General features: G+C 40.0%; 2 protein-coding genes across 4 annotated transcripts; one reads left to right on the top strand and one right to left on the bottom strand.

The window, feature by feature from the left end:
- The first annotated feature begins 738 nt into the window (after nucleotides 1-738).
- On the top strand, nucleotides 739-14041 carry LOC148718247 (uncharacterized). 3 transcript variants are annotated; one of them, XM_088743497.1, is made up of 2 exons: nucleotides 739-879; nucleotides 12727-14041. In XM_088743497.1, the coding sequence occupies exon 2, from the start codon at nucleotides 12738-12740 to the stop codon at nucleotides 13851-13853; it is 1116 nt and encodes a 371-aa protein (XP_088599623.1). In that variant the 5' UTR covers nucleotides 739-879; nucleotides 12727-12737; the 3' UTR covers nucleotides 13854-14041. The 3 variants fall into 3 exon arrangements, with proteins under 3 accessions (XP_088599623.1, XP_088599621.1, XP_088599622.1); XM_088743495.1 differs by lacking the exon at nucleotides 739-879 and adding an exon at nucleotides 8733-9099 and having other exon boundaries at nucleotides 12712-14041; XM_088743496.1 differs by lacking the exon at nucleotides 739-879 and adding an exon at nucleotides 8739-9099.
- A 5382-nt stretch (nucleotides 14042-19423) lies between these two features.
- On the bottom strand, nucleotides 19424-19912 carry LOC148718246 (ATP-dependent helicase wrn-1-like). Its single transcript, XM_088742466.1, has one exon. The coding sequence runs from the start codon at nucleotides 19910-19912 to the stop codon at nucleotides 19424-19426; it is 489 nt and encodes a 162-aa protein (XP_088598592.1).

Here is a 19912-nt window from a genome sequence, read left to right as displayed (position 1 = left end):
AAGTAATCAGTCTCTATATTTGTAGACTGTAACTAGTTTTAGCCTTCCTTAAATGTGTGGAATAAATTGGGATTTGCGGTGTTGCGATGTTACCGAATGTCGGTGAGCATGATTTTCACATTGCGGTATTTCAGTTTATTTATACAAAAAACATCCAGTCACGGTGTACGGTTAAGTCTCCGGTGTATGGCTAAACGAAATTATTTGCATTCTTATGGTTTCTCGTTCAACAGACCCCTGCACATGTTGCACAATAATCGATTACCCTTGTCATTCTTATCAAAACTTAATTCAGCCTTGAATTAACAACTACCACAATATACCAATGGGTTTTGAACTTAATGAAGACTCGAAATCATTATATTAATGAGTAAACACACCAGGTGTAAGGACGACCCCACCAGCCTTGGAGGTTCAGCAGTTATCGACTTTATTGACAAAAAATTCTGTTATGTGGTATGGCTTTGTTATGTTGTGAGTTGTGTTTCTAAATCATGAATGGGTGTGAAACATACTGCAATGTCGTTGTTTTGAAAAATGTTTGAGCGGTGATGCATGCTGGAAAAAATTTATAGAAAAATAATATTATTAAAATTTTAAAAAGCTACAACCTTATGCAAAACCTGTCGGAAACTTTTCGACCTAAAAGCATTTTGTAAGGAAGGAAAGCCCCAGACCTCTTCGCACATCCAGCGCTTATTTTTAAGCCTCCCTCCTCCTCCCCCCCCCCCCCCCCTCAGTTTAAAATAGGTTCTGCCGTCCCTGTCAAGAGGTTTAATTCAAAGCCAAGTCAAAGCCACCAATTTACTCCCTGACATCCAAGCATCAACGTGCAGGCCTTGGGTTACACAGATGCAGCCAAACATGAAACGGAAATTTGTACGTAAAACTTTACTATTGCACGTGGCAGACTACTCGGTACATAGTAGATTTTTCCTTGTTTAGAACGATCGTTTATTTCGCATCATTGAAAATAGTACCTTTTTAAGAGTTTTCTAAATTTTTGAAAAATTCCACTGTCGCTAATATTTTTTGTTGAAAATAGGATTTTGCACGCGACTTTGTCGGATTTCGTAATCGAATCACATGACTTCTGACATCGGAACCTCGCTCTTCGCGCGCTTTTCTTGTATCAGTTGTAGGGAACTACTAAGAGTCTACAAAATCTCGGCCTGAAAGTTTTGAACTCTCTGTCTCACTCAAGAATAAGTTATGGCAATATTTGCGTCTCTCGCATCATTCTCTTACGGCTTTCCAGAGAAAAGAGCAAGAGAAACCGTTCGCGTCGTACACTAGTGTTTACTTTGTTGGTGGAGCGGAGAAGAAACAGGAAAATTCCAGAAGCTTTTGATTCCTAGTTGAACCTCGTTTTTACTGGAAGCCATTATACATGTCCGTGGTTTCCTCAGGAAAAATCTAGAGGATAAAATTAACCCATGATAAACTAAAAAAATTTAAGCTATACCCACCCTGTCTTAAGAAAGCATTTTTCAAAAGCCTTCTCTTTAGAGGAATTTTTAATATTCTCTCCTTTGATATTGAGCAATTCCAGTGCATTTTTCTTTGCAAGTGTAACCTTTTCTCTGCATGAGAAGAGTTAGGTCCTTCATAATACAGACAGGCTATAAATGAACACGGAACAAAATAACAATCAGCGCGATGGTAGCGGCGGAATGAAAACTCGAGAGAGGCTTGGGTCGGGTCGGGTAAAAAAGGACCCAACTCGAACAAAGCCTTCCTCTCTTTTCCACACGCCGTTTACTATGGCGCTTCGTTTTATCAACCGAATGCCCGGAGAAAAATAATAATAATAATATACCGTTTTTTTGCCACATTGCAGAATTAACTGCATTAAAGGGCTAAATTTACAATCAATAATTAGTTAAAACTACAATACTATAAGAACAATAAAAATATGTTAATTAACTATTTACATGTTTGCATATTCACTATTGAAAGAGATAAAGGAACCTGACCGCTAGGTCCGGCAATGATTCCTATCAGCGTAAACAATACTTCTGTTGTTGTCGCCGGATCGAAGGTTGTAACTATGACCACTCGTTGCTGTTCTCGGTTTAAGAAAGTTAATGGGGTGGGATTTTTTAGACATCTTCCGAACATATTTACAGCAGAGTTGAGTTCGTCTTTCTTTCAGGCTGTCAAGGTTAGTAATATTAAGGGCATCTAAATAACTATGGCGTGGATAGATAATATGTAGAGCCTTCTTTTGAATTGATTCCAGCTTATTAGAAAGAAATTCAGCAATATCATGCCAGGCTTGCACGCCGTATTCTAATATAAGTCTTATTGTTGTCAGGTAAACCTTAAGAATGCTACAACACTCACTATTCGCCTGTTTGCACTGCTTGAGGGCGGCCTCACTGAAGTCTTTACGCAAAGTAACCTCTGATTGGTTTTGCGCACACTCCACAAAACGTTGTAGTTCGTGCCGGCATGGCTCATGATTCTGCTGCTGAAGATCATAGTCCTGTTGCTTTGATTCTGTGCTCCCTCTTCCTCCAAGTAGAGCTTCACTTGCGGCATTACCCTGGACAAAACTGAGCGAGAATGAGAATTCAAAGACCTCTCCACTGTAGCTCTTCCTCCTTCTCTTCCTCTGTTTCTCCCCACAGCTGGTTGCACATTCAGATGCCAAAGGCTAGGCTTTTCTCATATTTATATCAATCTAAAATGTGTGGCAGACAGGGCGAAAATTTGATAATAACTCTTAAAAGTGAAAGGATAAGAAAGGAACAGGTTACAGAGGCAGTTTTAACGATACAAAACCACGCCTCGTCAAATAATTTACAGTGGCAGTTTTAACGACGCCTCGTCATATTAGCTATGAGCTATTTTCACAACTAGTTTATGCTGCTTTGTAAATCACCAACAGATTTAAAAATAATTCAAAGTAAGAGTTTTGTAGAATACCAAGGAAACTCGAAAGCGGTACGAGTAAACAAAAATGAAAGAAGGATGGTCAAAGATGGTGACGACTTTCTTCAAGACGCTCGTTTTCGATGATTTTGTTTTCTTGTTCCAGATCGAAAATTCAAAACAAGCAGGAGTAAAATAAAGAGAAATGAGAGTTTCCTCTATAATCATATGATAATTATTTATTGCGATTCAGTGAAAAGAAATGTCATCAACCATTTTGCCAATAAATAACGTTATATATATAGAAAACAGTCGCCACACACTGCATAACAGCCTGTCGAGAGATGGTTTTGTAAGGGTATGATACAATGATTTCCTCCACAGAGATAGGAAAGTTGTTGACCTTTTGAGCGGGCTAATTCCAGAGTTTAGTTTGCTGAGGACATAATCATTTTGTAAGCTCCGTTTGACGTATCAATTACTTCTAATCACAAAGAGCTTTTTTTGCTAGTCTCTGCTCTAGCTTAGGGCTGAGTCGCATAAGAAATATTTTTTTACTTTTTCGCAAGGAGACATTTGTCAAAACTTTCGCAATTTTCCAAATGGCTGCGATCGCACCCAAGCAATAATTTACTGATGAGCTGCTACGCCATTCATAAACCCATCTCCCTCATTAGAGAAAACAGAACGTCTTGTGCGAGTTAATAGGCATAACGAATCGCATTTTCGCGGCTTTTGCGCTGTTATTGATGTTAAAAAAGAAATAACTAAACCGCATTCTAGTGCAATCACGTGAACAGGTGTTCTTACTCAGTCGGCACTCCAATGAACTTGTTTCAGAAATCGACTTCTTATTTGAACAGTGATCCGTGCCATTTCAAAACGAATACGGCTTCTATCAGTTCACCGAATAATCAATCTATTATTGCATTCTTGAAACGACAAGCGGGTTCACTGATCATATGATTAATTCATTACTTTTTGCATTCTTGAAACCTGACTAGTGGGTTCACATTCAAATCTTCAATTTATTAATGTAATCTTGCAATATACGCTTGTCTTGGTTTGACTGTAACTAAGTTAAAAAAAAGTTGCCCAGCATACTTGAAAAACGCAATCGATAGTTATTTTTTAATGAATTGCCTGCATACGTTTAACAAATGGTAAATACTATAGCGTACACTATTGCGGAGATGGAGGTACGCGGGAGGTTGCTAAGCACGAAAGAAGCGTAAGAGTCGCTCGAGGTGGTGCTGGGGTGAAGTTACTCGAGGTTGTTGTTGCGTTGCAATTAGGGAGTTTCCAAAGGCGTCTCAAGCTCACGTCTCGAGAAATACGCACGATTAATTCTCAGACATGTATGTATTTACATGAAAGCGTCACGCGTTGTGTTACACGGTGTTAGGTTATGCGCGACAATTTGTGGAGGTAATCACGTGATTTCGAGTGCAATTTGGAATAAATAAGCAGGAGTAAGTTTTTTCAAAGACTAACAAAATTGCATGAGCCCGTAGGGCGAGTGCAATTTGTGGTTTTTGAAAAAATTTACAGGTGCTTATTTATTCCAAATTGCATGAAAAAATCATGTTTTTGTATTAATAATATACATGAAAAAATACGAGGTAGCTTCTGATAACTACGCAGAAGAAAAGCGCGTGCATCACGTGCAAAAATAATTTATTCAAACCCTGCAAGTGACATTGACCTTGACATTGACATTTACCAATCATTTTGACCAATCAGAATGTTCGGTTTGTTTCTTTCTTTGCACTGAATTAACCCTCTTCTGCACTGAATTAACTGAAAACTGCATTCCTCTTAACCAATCAGAACTGAGAAATTTTTTCATGTATATTATTAGAACCGTAATGAGGAAAGTATGAGAAACGAAATATGGTCGATTTACAACGCTAAATATTCCGAAATGTGAACATTTTACCATTCTTGTGTATCCATCGCGGTTTCTGTTGATCTCTGCCATTTTAGGCTTCCTTTGCCATCTCTGTTAATCCTATCATACTCCGTCTTATGAGACAAAATATATTTCCCCCTAAGGATGGTCTAGGATTTTCGCTAATAGTTCGATAACACATGAATGCAGGGCTGAGTTCAAAGAAAAAATGTGAGTAAATTGCTTCCGAGGTTTCATTGCTATAAGAGGAAGTAAAAGTTGATGTTTTAACGTTTTAGTTCTGTGCAGGACGGTTAGGGAATGGACAAAATTTTAAAACCCACGTGTTTCGCTTTTGACCTTTTCGCCGTGAATGCGACCCCGGCTGAGCGGGTAACCCAAACCCCCCCCCCCCCCACTCCACCTTGAGACCTTTACACGGCAAATTGTCACTTCAACTGACAGGATTACCCTAGGCATGGGTCGCACTTGGTAAAATTTTGCTGGAGTTTGTTTACTTTGCAGCCAAAATCTGTCATCGGGGGACAGTGCCTTGTGCGACCCCAACTTTTCCAGTTGGCAAAAACTTCGAAAATCGGAAAAAAACATCAAAGACGTTTATCTTTATCCTCACAGCCAAATTTACAATCCCAGAGAGCCTGGGCAACGATTAAAACCCTTGTGAGGCCGGTGAGCACTTTCCAGAGTTATTCGCTGCTGAATTCACTGCTGATTTAAATAAATGAAAAGTAGAAGTATCACTTTGGTAGTTATCAGCAATGCTGCAACAAGTCACATTCTAGTCGTGTTTTTCCTTGGAGGCTTTTTTTTTTTTTTTTAAGCCGAGCTCCTGTCTTCTGACAACGCGTGAATAAACGCGTATCTGGCCTACTTCAGTTTTCATCACTGACACTTTTCTGCATAAATGCGACCTTTGACTCAGTTTGACACGAGTTTTGCTTTCCGGTTGCGGTTTTAAATTTTCTGTGGTCTTTTGGACGACAAAGATGAAAACTTTGCGACCTATGCCCTACCTGGCAGCCCGCCTTGGCTAGTCACCCCACCTATCATGTAAACGTTATCAAGATAAAATAAGAAATTATCTGGACAGGCGGGTTACCTCACCTACATGGGGTCCCCTACCTCTACTTTAAAACTTGCCATTGATTTATCCAGTCACTATGTGTGAACAGAAAACGAAAGATTGTTTCGGCACGGTCGGGGAACCCTAGAAGTAAATTGTAGACCAGTTTATTTTTCTTTCGTTCCGGAAGTTTGCCGCCTTTCCGCCATAACATCACCTCTACTTCTTATAGTTATAGGAAATGAACCGAATAGCCCTATGCATACTTGGGTCAGAAATTCTAATTTCAACGCCAGCACCGAGGTGTAAAAGATATTCACGGGAAAACATCACTACAATGCCAGCCTGGATACTCGAAAAAAAGTGTGGTAGACGTGACTTGGAGGTTGAATTCTAAAAAATTTCATTATTATGTAAAAGACCAATGTCGCGAATGGCTCGCTAGCCTTGAGAAAATTCACGACAATAGCCCTTATCGCATTTGTGTCTGCAATGCAAAGGGTCCGCGGAGTTACAGTTTCAGGACGAGGCTATCGGGTCAACGTTTCTCGAGAAACACCAGAAACACTCCATGTCTGACCATATAACTCTGGAATCTGCGTTTTTTTCTGCCGAGGAAAAGGTTAAAATTCTTAGTGGTAATTGTCCTGGCATCACGAAAGGAAGATTGAAAGAATGGCTGTCATTTCGGAAAGCAACGGCAAAATTTTGTCGCGTTTGTTCATGCATATGGCTACGTTTGTTGTTCCTTTGTCGGCCTTTTGAGGTTTAACTCAGAGTCACGTTTCAAGGCCCTCAGCGCCTTGCGTTCGGCCACAGGGAGTCCACACAAGCGGCGTGTCTGGTCGTTTGTTCGAAATATAAAGAAATGTATGGGAGAATATTGAAGAGTCGTAATATCGTAAACTTATAACGAGGAATGTCTATGTTAAGGCTCAAAATAAATATAAACCTACCTCACTTGCTGTGTATTGTCGTTTCTGTGGTTCTAAATGGCGAATTTGAGCGATTTGGTAGATTTTGCGTTGACTGTTACTCTCCTTAGAGTAGAGTAACAGTCTGTATCGCAGAGGTCAGTGGTTCAGGCCTGATTTTCGCTATTCCATAAAGAGCGCTCTCTACTGCGAGGATCGTGCATCATACGACTCTTCAATGTTCTCCCATACATTTCTTTATATTTCGAACAAACAACCAGACACTTCGCTTGTGTGGGCCCCCTGTGGTTCGGCGGGAAGCAAATTCTCTTTTGGCTTTGTAATTTCTATTTCTGAAAGGTCACTCTTAACCTCTTCTAAACAGCTTTCAAGGGCTACTGATTTTTGTATTGGTGGTATCGATGTACATTTGACGTGGCAGGGATGGGTTTTTTTGTCCTCCCCTCGGAATATGTAAATCAGACGCATTCTCCTTGCGAACTGATCAAAGTCACACAATAGCTGTTGTCTGATCTGTTTTTGTTTTGTAGCGGGTGTTGGAATGAATTTAAGCCCTTTTGCCAGTAAATTAATCTGGTCGTTTGTAATCTCTTTATTTGAGAGGTTTTTTATGTGCGTTTTGCTCGCCTCTAGTTTGATAGTTGAACGTGTTTGGCAAGACCGCGGTTTCGATCCTAATCTTGTGGATCTCGTCAGTTGCCGATTCACTGAATAGACTGTAGCACCCGTACGCAATACAATGTCTAACCATGACGAGAACACACTGTATCCTTAAGAAAATGAATAAAAATGCCTCCAAACGTAGGCGTTTGCTTCGATTTTACTTGAAAGTTTTACCTGTGTGACCCGATAGCCTCGTTTCGAAACTTCAAAGTCCGCTGAGCTCTCGTACAGTGGGCGTAGATGCGATAAGGGCTATTCACAGCTGAGAAATCGCTATTGTCTTTTCACTCTGATAAACACAATTATTGTCATGTGATCTAACACATGTTAAAAAGGATGCAGAAAATGTTGTCTTTTGAGACTAGAAGGGATCTTTACAAAGCCTTCATTTTACCACACTTTAATTACTGCTCCGAAACGTGGCACTTCTGTAATAAGAAGTCAGCTGACAAGTTAGAGTTGGTGAACAAACGTGCGCTCCGTTTTGTTTTTAGAGATAAGTCCTCGCCTTATGAGGAACTTTGTAAGCATATCGGTCTCTCAAGTCTTCGTGAACAGCGATTAGCGAAAATATTGTCCGCTGTCTTTAAGATATTAACCAGTGATGCAGGACCAAAAAGCTTACGTGATCTTATTATATAACAGTTAGGTGCTCCACTTATAACCTTAGGGGGCACCACACTACTGGACCTCCGAACAGTAATTAAAATCAACAACTTTCGGGTTGAGATCATGGAGATATGCTGCATCGAAACTATGGAACGCTTTACCGGACGAGTCTCGAAAGATACAAACATATACTACTTTTAAAAATTACTCAAAAACATTAGATCTCACGGGACTCTAGCGCGGTGAGGATCCATCCTTAATTATATTTCCTGTTTTTAATGATTACATTTTATATATTCAACTCGGTGACTACATTGTTAAATTCTTATATTTCAATATTAGCTAGTTCTTAATTCTTAATTTATTTAAATTTATATACCTTCACAAGGCTTTATAATTTCCTGTTCTCTTTTTATTTCGTGGCGTACCTGTAAACTAGCTTTTAGCTAAGCGTTCTGACCACGTTAAATAAATTGATTGATTGATTGATTGATTGATGATTATCAATACAGACAACAATAGGAGACTAATTTCAGACAACAATAATGCTATCAAAGTTTCATTTCCAGGAGCACACCGTATGTTACAAGACAAACTTGTTTGTCCGTATGCCAGCCTGGATACCCGAGAAAAAGTGTGATAGACGTGACTTGGAGGTTGCATTCTAAAAAAATTTTTTCTTATGTAGAAGACCAATGTCGCGAATGGCTCGCCTGCCTTGAGAAAATTCACGACAATTTACAACTGAGAAATCACGATTGCATGCTCACTCTGGTAAACACAATTACATTGCTCATTTCGAAATCTGTCATGCGGTGATCTAGCACATGATTGTCAATTCAGACAACAATATAGAAGACTTTGATATTTCAGACAACAATAATGCTATTTTCATTTCCAAGAGCGCCCCGTATATAAGAAGACAAACTTGTTTGTAGTTATGGTTTTCTTGCCATAACGTTTCCCTGGACGTAACTCTGGAAGAAGCTCCACCCTTTCTCTAAAGTCACCTAGCATGCTCCCTTTTGGCGTGTTCTTCGGTAAGTAAACCGGCATTGCATATACACACACAAGTAATTTCCTTGCCATTGATGATAATTAAGATTACAGTTTCCATGAGGGAGTTTACCTGCAGCTCTCTAGATGCCACGAAACTCAGTTGTTGTTTTTTATCTCTCCTTGAATTGTCCTGGAGAGTTTTGGTCATATCTTAGGACGGTGGCTGGGGAATCGTTAAGGTTGACGAGGCATTGTACACTTTTCATTCCAAACACGCTCGTATTTATATTAGTATACACGTTTCTGCTCGTTCTATCGTTTTCGAAGCATTTGTATCGTAATCCTTCGAGCGTCTTTAAGAAAGTTGTCATCATTTTTGACCATCCTTGTTTTATTTTTGTTTACCCGTACCGCTTTCGAATTTCCACGGTATTCTACAAAACTCTTACTTTGAATTATTTTGAAATCTGTTGGCGATTTACAAAGCAGTATAAACTAGTTGTGAAAGTAGCTGATAGCTAGTATGACTGGGGCGTTGTTTTGTATCGTTAAAACTGCCACTGTAACAGGATCCTTTTCAGTTTATCCTTTCACTTTCAAGAGTTACTTTCAAATTTCCGCACTGTCTACCACAAATTTTTTATATAATTTCAGCTCTACGGTTTTGAAGGTCGATCGAACAATATCTGCCAGTTGATTGTTGGGTTTTTTCTCATCGCCTGTCTCCTGGAAAGTGTCTCGATATTGTAGGAACAGATATACTTGTTTCTAGGAGTGACAGGGTTTAAGGTTACTTTCCACCTTCAAAGGCCGAAAAAATAATTTTTTATTTTTATTGGACTAATAAATTGAAGTTAGCTAACGTTTACGAAAAGAAAAATTTTAAAATCTCAAAAAGCGTCCGACTTAGGGCCTGTGCGCACTACGCGAAATATTTTTTTGTTTTGCCAAAAAATCTGTCAACGCGAAACTATTTTCAATGCGACGATTTTTTTGACCCACCAAAATTTTCGCACGTGCCACCAAACTTCAGAGATGCCGTCAATTAGATTTGGAGGCGTACAATTTTTTGTCGGGCGAGAAAATCGAGTTTGACTAATGGTCGTGCGTCGTGGGTCGTGGGTCGTGGGTACAAGTCGTGGGTCGTGGGTGTGGGTGTGGGTGTGGGTAAAAGTCGTGGGTTTGGTTAATACTTAATAATAAAAGTAACCATTTAAAATGTTAAATATAATAATACATAAATTTTATACAACCCTGTCATTCATTAATTTAACTGTTCTTTCTTCTAGTTATTTTAGTTTGTTTATTCAATTTGCCCCACTTTACGTCTATTTTTATCTGTTATCTCACTGTCAATGAAATTAGTTTCAGTTTCGCGACGCATTCCGAGATCTCGTTTGATAACAAAGGGAAGAGAGATAAATCTTGTAATTACACACTGTGTACACGTTTTTCGAGCTGTGCGGTCTGCGGTCTGCGTTCTGCGTTTTCGAGGTCTGTGTTAACGAGACACTCGAGTTGCTTTGTACGATTGTACCAGAAATGATTTCACATAGTAGTACTATAACGTTAAAATTGCGACAGCGCTCGTGAATTCTATATTTGCGGCTAAAGTCAGGGGCCAAGGAACAGAAATTCCGAGATCTCGTCTGACAACATCAATGACAAAAGAATGATAGATAAATCTGGTAATTACACACTGTATACACAAAGAAAAACTGATTGTACACAAGTCGACTGACTCAAAAGGCACACAGATAACCTCTGCCAGACTGGTAACTCGACAGTGGAGGATCGTCAACGCGATATTAGCTGTAGTCACACTACAGGGTTTTGTCCTAGGGAAACTTGACTTGTTGACAGTTTCCCTAGGGAAACTCAAATTTGCAAGTGTGACCGATTTTTCCCTAAGAAAATTACCTCGGGAAAGTTTTATCGTCTGAGGCTTGAAAACCGCAAGAGGACAAAAGAATGTCCTGTGGATTTCCCTTGACAACTACCCTAGAAAGCAGAAAAAGGGAAAAATCAAATCCCAGAGTAGCCGACCAATGGACGCTCGTCGGCGATCGCGCTCGTGACAGATCCGGAATTATCGTGTTGTGAAACTAATTTAATGTAATTACAAGATTTATCTCTCTTCCTGTCTCGAAACTGAAACTAATAATTTCATTGACAGTGAGATAACAGATAAAAATAGACGTAAAGTAGGGTAAATTGAATAAACAAAATAAAATAACTAGAAGAAAGTAACTAGAAGAAATGACAGGGTTGTATAAAATTTATGTATTATTATATTTAATATTTTAAATGGTTATTTTTATTACTAAGTATTAACCACACCCACGACTTTTACCCACACCCACACCCACACCCACGACCCACGACTTGTACCCACGACCCACGACCCACGACCATTAGTCAAACTCGAGAAAATCTATCGATCCTTGACAGATACTCTACAAATGGTCATCATATTTCGTAATTGAAAGAAGCTTTAGAAAGTTGTCGAATGACTTTCTCTCCTTTTTCAAATATCTACTGAAAAAGACTTCGGGGAAGTTAGGATTTCAAACCAGGATTCTACAGGTCGACGGCAGCGTTGACTATAGCCGAAATAAGGTTTTGCATGGCAAGCAAACAGCAAAGAAGGGCGATTAAAGCATTTCGTGGGGGCATTTTGCTTTGCGATCAGTCCTTGACCAGAAGCGACATGAGAGAAAACGCACTGTCATTTTATCTCCGGTATCTATTTCGATTGACTGACATATGTGGTTACACAAATAATTCACACGTTTCCGGTGCGAACGTTATTACGAAAACAAAAAATTCGTCGTTACAAAATTTTCAATTTTTTTTTGCAAATACCAAACCAAGTTTTTCGGCTTAGTTCGAACAGGGCCTTATTTAGGATAACGTATTTTTTTAAAACAAAAGTTAATAAATCAGGTGGGTGTCACAATCTAGCTAAGCAGGGTAAATGGGCGACCCCCTGGGGGAATATTCGCGGCAATTTCGTGTTATTTGTCTATTTTGTTCACATCGCGCACTTGACAAAATACACACATGAAAGTTCTCTGCTGGTAGAAAGTCATTTCTCGTGGATAAAAAACAGAAATAAGAATTAGAGAGGAGTTCCAAGGCAAAGAAAAAAAAGGCCCAAAGAAGAAGGAAAAGGCGCCATTTTGTCAGGAAAAGAGGCCAGTATTGGCACTCCTCTCCACGCTCCAAACATTGTTAATAACTATGCTCCAATTTACGAACAAAGAAGTCGCCATCACATCTACCTTTGTTGTACTGACCAAATTCTTCTTTAATGTTTTTCTCAAGTGCTTCTCTGACCTCGTTACTCCAGTGAATGCCCAAAATCAAAGGAAATATAGAAAAGGCAAACGCAACTACCAAGTGATTGACCAAAACGATTTCGGTACACAGAACATTCCCAAGCGACTGAGGTCGTGTGAACAAAAAAGGCTGGAAAACAAAATGTAAGGAATCGAGCTAACATTTGTCGTACATAAGGTTAAAAACAAAGTTCTTCTCAATAAGCAAGTACCGGCCGAATTTTTTCCCGAAGGACACCCGCGAAGGTGGGCAGTAACCCTAACTCATCAATAACATAGAAGTTCTGACAATATTTTTGAAATTTTCTTTAGAGCATCGTTATCCAGACTCTTCTAAAATGATAAGTTGCAAGTCGGCTCTAGTGCTTCAAATACTTCTCAATCTTTTTCTTGTCACCGACGCCTGTACCGAGATCCGAGTGACAGCCGAGGACAAAACAGTCGTGGTGGGACGTAGCATGGAGTTTATGGTGGATCTTTTGTCGCATATCTTGGTGGAGCCCAAGGATTACCGTCACACTGCATCTCTGCCAAAGACTTGTTCCCGTGGTTCCCCAGCAATGACCTGGACCAATAAATACAAGATCGCATACCTTGATGCTTGGGACTCGACCGTGGGCTGTGACGGCCAAAATGACGTTGGACTTTCCGTGGGTGCTCTCCTGTTTCCAGGTTTTTCCAAATACCAGGCCGTCCCAAAAAGCAAATGTGGCTCGGCCATTTCCAACTTGGAGTTTACGTTTTGGATTCTGGGCAACTTTGCAACTGCTCAAGAGGTGCGAGAGGCTTGGAAAAAGGACTCGTTCCCACTTGTGTGGGAACAACCTCTGAAAGAAAACACCTTTGAATTGCACTACTCAATTACCGACAAAAGTGGTGACGGCATCATTATTGAGTACACCAAAGAGGGACCAAAACTGTACGATAATACAATTGGTGTCATGACCAACTCCCCACCCTATGACTTCCACATGCTGAACCTCCGCAATTACGTTCATCTTTCGAAGTTCGCCCATGATCCTTTGGTTTTGGGTGAAACAACGTTCCCACCTACTGGCCAAGGAAATGGACTTCTTGGTATACCAGGAGATTTCACTCCCCCGTCGAGACTGGTGCGTTCTGCAGCCATGGTGCACTTTGCAGATCCAGCCAAGAGAAGTGATGAGGCGGTGAACTTGGCTTTGCACATCATGAACACTGTTGATATTCCCCACGGAGTCGCTGCATCCCATGATCATGAAAGTATGGCCGATTACACCTCTTGGGTTGTAGTCAAGGACCTCACCAACAGGGCGATCTACTTTCACAGTTATGAAGATCTCACCATCCGCGTGGTGCATCTTGACAAAGTGACCACGAACCAGAAGATGAAGATCAAAGTTGGAACCCCTATTGGTGGGTTTGTGGATGTCACAGGAGATCTTGAGCCTGCCCAGGCGCGCACTGAACTCTAAGTTACAGAACTGTTTCACTGCTTGTTGCCCTTTTTTTTCTGTCAAAATAAGGAGAAATTACCCCACCTTATGCTTGTAGTAGCCTTTCGTGTACGTTCTTTGACTTAACTTAAGGCAACCCTCAGGTACTCTTGAAAATGTAATTGTTGTCGTATAATTAAAGGTCTTAACAGTTCTTGAGAAATGAAGCAGTCTTGTTTCCATTTTGATTGTGTACGATGTTTTCAATCAATAACTTCTTCTCAGGAAAATGCAATTGGAGAACGTGAAAGGGCGGAGTTTCTTACAGTTGGGGAGAGCTCTAATATTATGTACTCCTTGGGGCCTAAATATTCCTGAAATCCCTCATAAAAGTATAGGGGACATTTTTGTCAACAAAAATAAAATGATAAAATCTAGAACCACCCAACCGTGGACTCCTCACCATATCACCTTACATAACTTGAAGAGACAATTTCTTATTTGGCCTGTCGGTTGACATTACAAAGGAGTTGATATCATGATTTTCACATAGTTTGTGTTTTTGACTACCAGTGGATTTTATACTAAATTTGTTATCAATCGTTTACACCTATACATCGGAAGCAAGGATGAAAATAGAGAGGGTATTTGAACCTCGGAGATGAAAATGAAAGACTATGAACTGGTTATTTAAACATAATGTAGCCGTTATTTAACTAAATAATTTGGATATATCAACAAAGTTGAAATGGTAAATTGGCTATGGTAATGATTACAAAAGCTGACGTTTCGAGCGTTAGCCCTTCGTCGCAGCGAATAGAGGAATTGTGGGTTGCGTGTGCTTTTAAAGGCAGAAAATGGAGCTACGTTATTGGTGGGAGCATGGCAACGAGAAAAACATGAATAAATTAGTGGAATGAAAGGCGTTCGTTGATCCCTGTGGGATTTAGATTGCCGGTTTGAAAGATGAGCTTTTGTTCAAGATTTTTACGGCTTTCCGTGCCGCCTAAGTGCAAGGAAAGACCGCAGATTGCCATATGTTGCTTAGAATGATTAGGTAAATTAAAATGTCTAGCGACTGGTTTCGATGTGTCCTTGTCATTCCTTTCCACGTCTCGAAGGTGTTCTCGGAATCGGTCACCTAGTCTTCTGCCTGTTTCGCCGATGTATATCTTTTTGCAATAAGTGCAAGTTATGCAATAGATTACATTGGCGGAGGTGCACGTGAAGTGATCGGTGATCTTAATGGATCGTTTAGGTCCCGATATTTTATCAGTGTTGTGAATGAAAGGACACGCTTTGCATCGTGCACGAGCGCATTTAAAAGTGCCTGGTTGGTCATTAGTCTGAAAAGAACTTCTGATCAAAAAATTGCCTATTTTTTTGTCGCGTTTGAATGAAATGAGCGGAGGCTGCGAAAAGATAGTGCTTGTCTCTGGATCGTTTTGAAGTAATTTAAAGTTTTTAAGAATGATGGATTTAACTGAGTGGTTGTGAAGGTGAAACGTGAGAGTGAATGGAATGCGGTCGGAATCTTCCTGCAATAAATGAGGTGGAAATCAGAGTCATCACTACATAAACGACGAAGTCTTAGAAACTGAGAAAAACTTTTTCAAATCAAATCAGTGTCAATGTGCCAGTTCTTCGATAAACGTGGTTGCCCTGTTTTCGTCGTTCAAGCGGGTTACCACCGCGCTCAACTTATTGATCGACATTCAGCACTACAAACGTCGCATAAGGAAGATTCCGACCGCATTCCATTCACTCTCACGTTTCACCTTCACAACCACTCAGTTAAATCCATCATTCTTAAAAACTTTAAATTAATTCAAAACGATCCAGAGACAAGCACTATCTTTTCGCAGCCTCCGCTCATTTCATTCAAACGCGACTAAAACATGGGCAATTTTTTGATCAGAAGTTCTTTTCAGACTAATGACCAACCAGGCACTTTTAAATGCGCTCGTGCACGATGCAAAACGTGTCCTTTCATCCACAACACTGATAAAATATCGGGACCTAAACGATCTATTAAGATCACCGATCACTTCACGTGCACCTCCGCCAATGTAATCTATTGCATAACTTGCACTTATTGCAAAAAGATATACATCGGCGAAACAGGCAGAAGACTAGGTGACCGATTCCGAGAACACCTTCGAGACGTGGAAAGGAATGACAAGGACACATCGAAACCAGTCGCTAGACATTTCAATTTACCTAATCATTCTAAGCAACATATCGTAATCTGCGGTCTTTCCTTGCCCTTAGGTGGCACGGAAAGCCGTAAAAATCTTGAACAAAAGCTCATCTTTCAAACCGGCAATCTAAATCCCACAGGGATCAACGAACGCCTTTCATTCCACTAATTTATTCATGTTTTTCTCGTTGCCATGCTCCCACCAATAACGTAGCTTCATTTTCTGCCTTTAAAAGCACACACAACCCACAATTCCTCTATTCGCTGCGACGAAGGGCTAACGCTCGAAACGTCAGCTTTTGTAATCATTACCTTGGCCAATTTACCATTTCAACTTTGTTGATATATCCAAATTATTTCGTTACTCCCACCGACGCAGCCCCAAACAGCTTCTTTCGAAACTATCAGCCTTTAGTTATTTAACTAAACCACTTTGTAAGCCATATTCAATTTAGCCGAATCGCTTATCTAAACATTTATTTTTGTAAACAGTGTCAAGAGGGTCGCCAATAGTGGAAGGACATTTATTCGATTAAATCAGCCCTCCGAATAGCGAATCGCTGAGGCCCATGGCCACTGCTTGTGTAAAACCGCGGTTTGGGTTAGACTCCGTTAAATAACGGTAAACAGGCCCTATGTTTCTCAGTTCTGGTTGAATTGGCTTCGTTCAGACTTAAATTACACCTTTCTTAGCCGAAACGTCTCTAAGATGTCCCTAAAACTTTTTTATACAGAGACTATCCACAACGGCTCAAACAAAGAGATAATTATCTGGGTTACTTACGTTGCCTAGTTTATTTGCAGCTTCCATACGGCCCGGGTTGTAAAATGCCTTCTCTCCCCACCCTAAGAGCATTCTCGCGAAAGTGCAGTGGTAATCGAGCACGGCCAATAGCAAGCCTGTTTTGAAACTCTTTGATTAAAAAATGGAACTGAAAACGCGTTATGAACGCATTACTAGTAATCCGGCTTTGCTTTACATATTTGGCGAGTTGAAAAGTAAAAGTAGTTTGCTGTATAGTATAACTGGCTCACATTTAGAATTTATCACTGGACTTAACCGTGCTTATCATAAACTGTGCAAAACACTCTTCGATCGTGGAAAAAATTAGACATTTGTGGAAATGTAGTTTTGTAAGTTTCTACAACATGTGTCACTATTGTAGGTCATGGCTGCAGTTTGTTTCGTTATTTCCTTGCTTCGTTGTGTTGATAACTAACTAGAGGTTTAAAAAATTATAGTACGTCAGCAAAAAAAATTGTCGGGACTTTGATAACCGACCAATTGATAAAAGGTGACCGCTTTATACGGTGCCGCTCAATTTAGGTTCGACTGCACTTGTCGGTGAACTAAATTGCCAAAGTCTTAGTCACTACCGCTAAGAAAACAAATAGGGATCGTCTTGCCATTTTTAAGCTAAGGAAGACGTGTTTTCGAAACAAAAGATTTGACCTCTGGAGTGATCCAACGTCACAAAACTGTACTGAAATCAAAAGCAAGATCGGATTTAAGATAAAGGTCGTTACGCTCAGGTATGAAAAATATGTAAAATCAGATTTGAACGCCTGTGTAGATAATACCAAGGAATTTCGTTAAAGATTTCAGTCGAAAGTGGAAAAAAACCTCAGCTCACATCAGACCACATCATGCAAGCGCTCGTTGTCATGATGGATAAAACGTCTAAGACGTTGGTGGAGTAACACATACAGGCAAGGGAGAAAACACTCCTCGATTCCATAGTTTTTGAAACCTGACAAATGCCAAAAAATCCTCAATCCTTCGTTTAGCTGACTTACCTTTAGTGCCTTTGATTCTGGACCTTAAAACACCCTCGAAAGGTTACTCAATAAGCGTCACTCAGCGTGTTGGGCGTGGTTTGCATTGTTATTATATCGATCATGATTGGCAAGAACTAAACGTGTGATGTTTTGAAGGGGCAAGAAGAACAGAGATTGCTGTCAGTAAGGATGGGCCGATACGGCATTTTCGAATCGATACGATACCGAGTACGACATTTGCTTTTGTATTCGATATCGATACCGATACTGTGACGTCATTGAAATTAACGGTAAGTCACGTGATCTGATTGACTACCTTAATGAAGGCACTCTCTCATGGTTTTCTGTTCAGTCTCTATAGCAGCATCAACAAGACAATCAAGCAAGTCAAAAATTTCAATTTATTGAGACTCATATTTAATTTGAGTCTCAATAATGAAGTCATGCGTCATCCAAACAAGTCATCAAACTGGTTCTCTTTGCAAACGTTGTGCCCGAAAGATAGTGTTTCGTCAATACAATGAATTATTAACTTGAATTCCTGATTGACTTTGATTGACACTAAGTTTCGCAATTAAGCCACGTGAATAAGTCTGCTTTCAGTTCAGATGTTTAGATTCGAAGTGACCTTCATGTTCGGCTGACCTGTCGCGCTGACCCGTATTCTGTTATACCCTGATCTGTTATATCTGTTGCTGACCTGTATACCGTGAAACAATCCTACTAGACATCGCCACAAAAGTAAGTTATCAGTGCTGCAATTCTAGCTAATAGTTTGACTCGTGTGTTTATGTATCGAGAGATCCTGTTCAGTTTCTCAAATGTATTTAATTTCTTTTCTCTAGATCGAATAATAATATACTGGAATAAATTATACGATTTGCGTAAGCTAGTTGGATTGCCTGTTTGGTTTATCGGACCAGATAGTGAACTGTTATAAAGCCTATACAGACGTTAAAGAAGCACTTTGCTCAAGTAGAAGTCAGGAGGACGAAATTACGAGGTCTCCTCCGCAGAGATCGAAGAGGATAACTTCGATCAGAACGCCAACCGGGATTACTCTTACTGCAAAACGATCGAAACCCTTGCAAGATGGTCCCGTCTTTCCTTCCTAAAAAAAAACAACTGTTTGGTGGTGAAAGTACACAGCAAAATATCTATGATGAGATCGATAATCATATCTCAAGCCTTGTGAATCTTCCAGCAGAACCTCCGCCAGAAATAACAAAACAACCGCCGCTGGTTAAGGTGCGAAGTCATTCATTGATTTTATATTAATTCTTTTCGATGTTTTCCTTACGCAGAGTATTTTTTTTAATTCATGTAGGTCTTCGTTGGCTATCCAGCTTCATCGAGAGTTTTGGAGAGAAGTTGTGAGGAAAAGAGCGAGAGTAGTATGAGGAAGACTGTTTGCAAGGGAAACTATTGTGCCGCCGCTAATGCTGCCTTGAGTTTTCCACCGTTCCGGCGAGAGCTTGTCAAAGAGCTCATTCAATTAATTCGTAAAGAACTTAATACTTATAGTCAAGGACCTTCTGCTGCAAATGACAATGGCGACCCATTAAGGCCACAAGTTTAAAATAAATTAATGAGGCCACAAGTTTAAAATAAATTAATGAGGCCACAAGCTCTACCTACTCACCATGTTTGGACTGTGTGCCTCGTCGATCACTAACAAAGAAACGTTTCTTAAGACACCCGTTTTAAGCTCGTTTTTCTGCTTTTCCAGCATCCAATGTTTAGCGCTTCCAAAAATTATTTTTGCACCTTCAAGTGATTTTTTATCGCACGTTTCAAGAGCAACAGCTTTGATCCCAAGTGTGCAAAGTTTCTTTATTTGTTGATTTCGAATCAACTCGAGCGGGTTAACTACAATTATCTTGAAGGTTTTCTCTTCCCCGTGTTTTGCTTTCCATAAATTGAAATAAATCTTTGGAAAAATTTGGTAACTAAAACTTTTTCCAAATCCTGTTGGAAGAACACCAAGAACGTCTCGCCGATCGACAACTAAAGTTTTGATACACTCGATCTGCTCTTTCTTCGAAATGATACCCGGAAAAAACTGCAATGCAGTTTGAAAGGCTACTTGAAAGTCTTCTTCTTTAACTGCAGAGGTCAT

Source organism: Stylophora pistillata, chromosome 13 (assembly GCF_964205215.1).
Source record: "Stylophora pistillata chromosome 13, jaStyPist1.2, whole genome shotgun sequence".
Lineage (NCBI taxonomy): Eukaryota > Metazoa > Cnidaria > Anthozoa > Scleractinia > Pocilloporidae > Stylophora > Stylophora pistillata.
The sequence above is the reverse complement of the archived record's forward strand: the minus strand, read 5'-3'. Positions and strand labels throughout refer to the sequence as shown.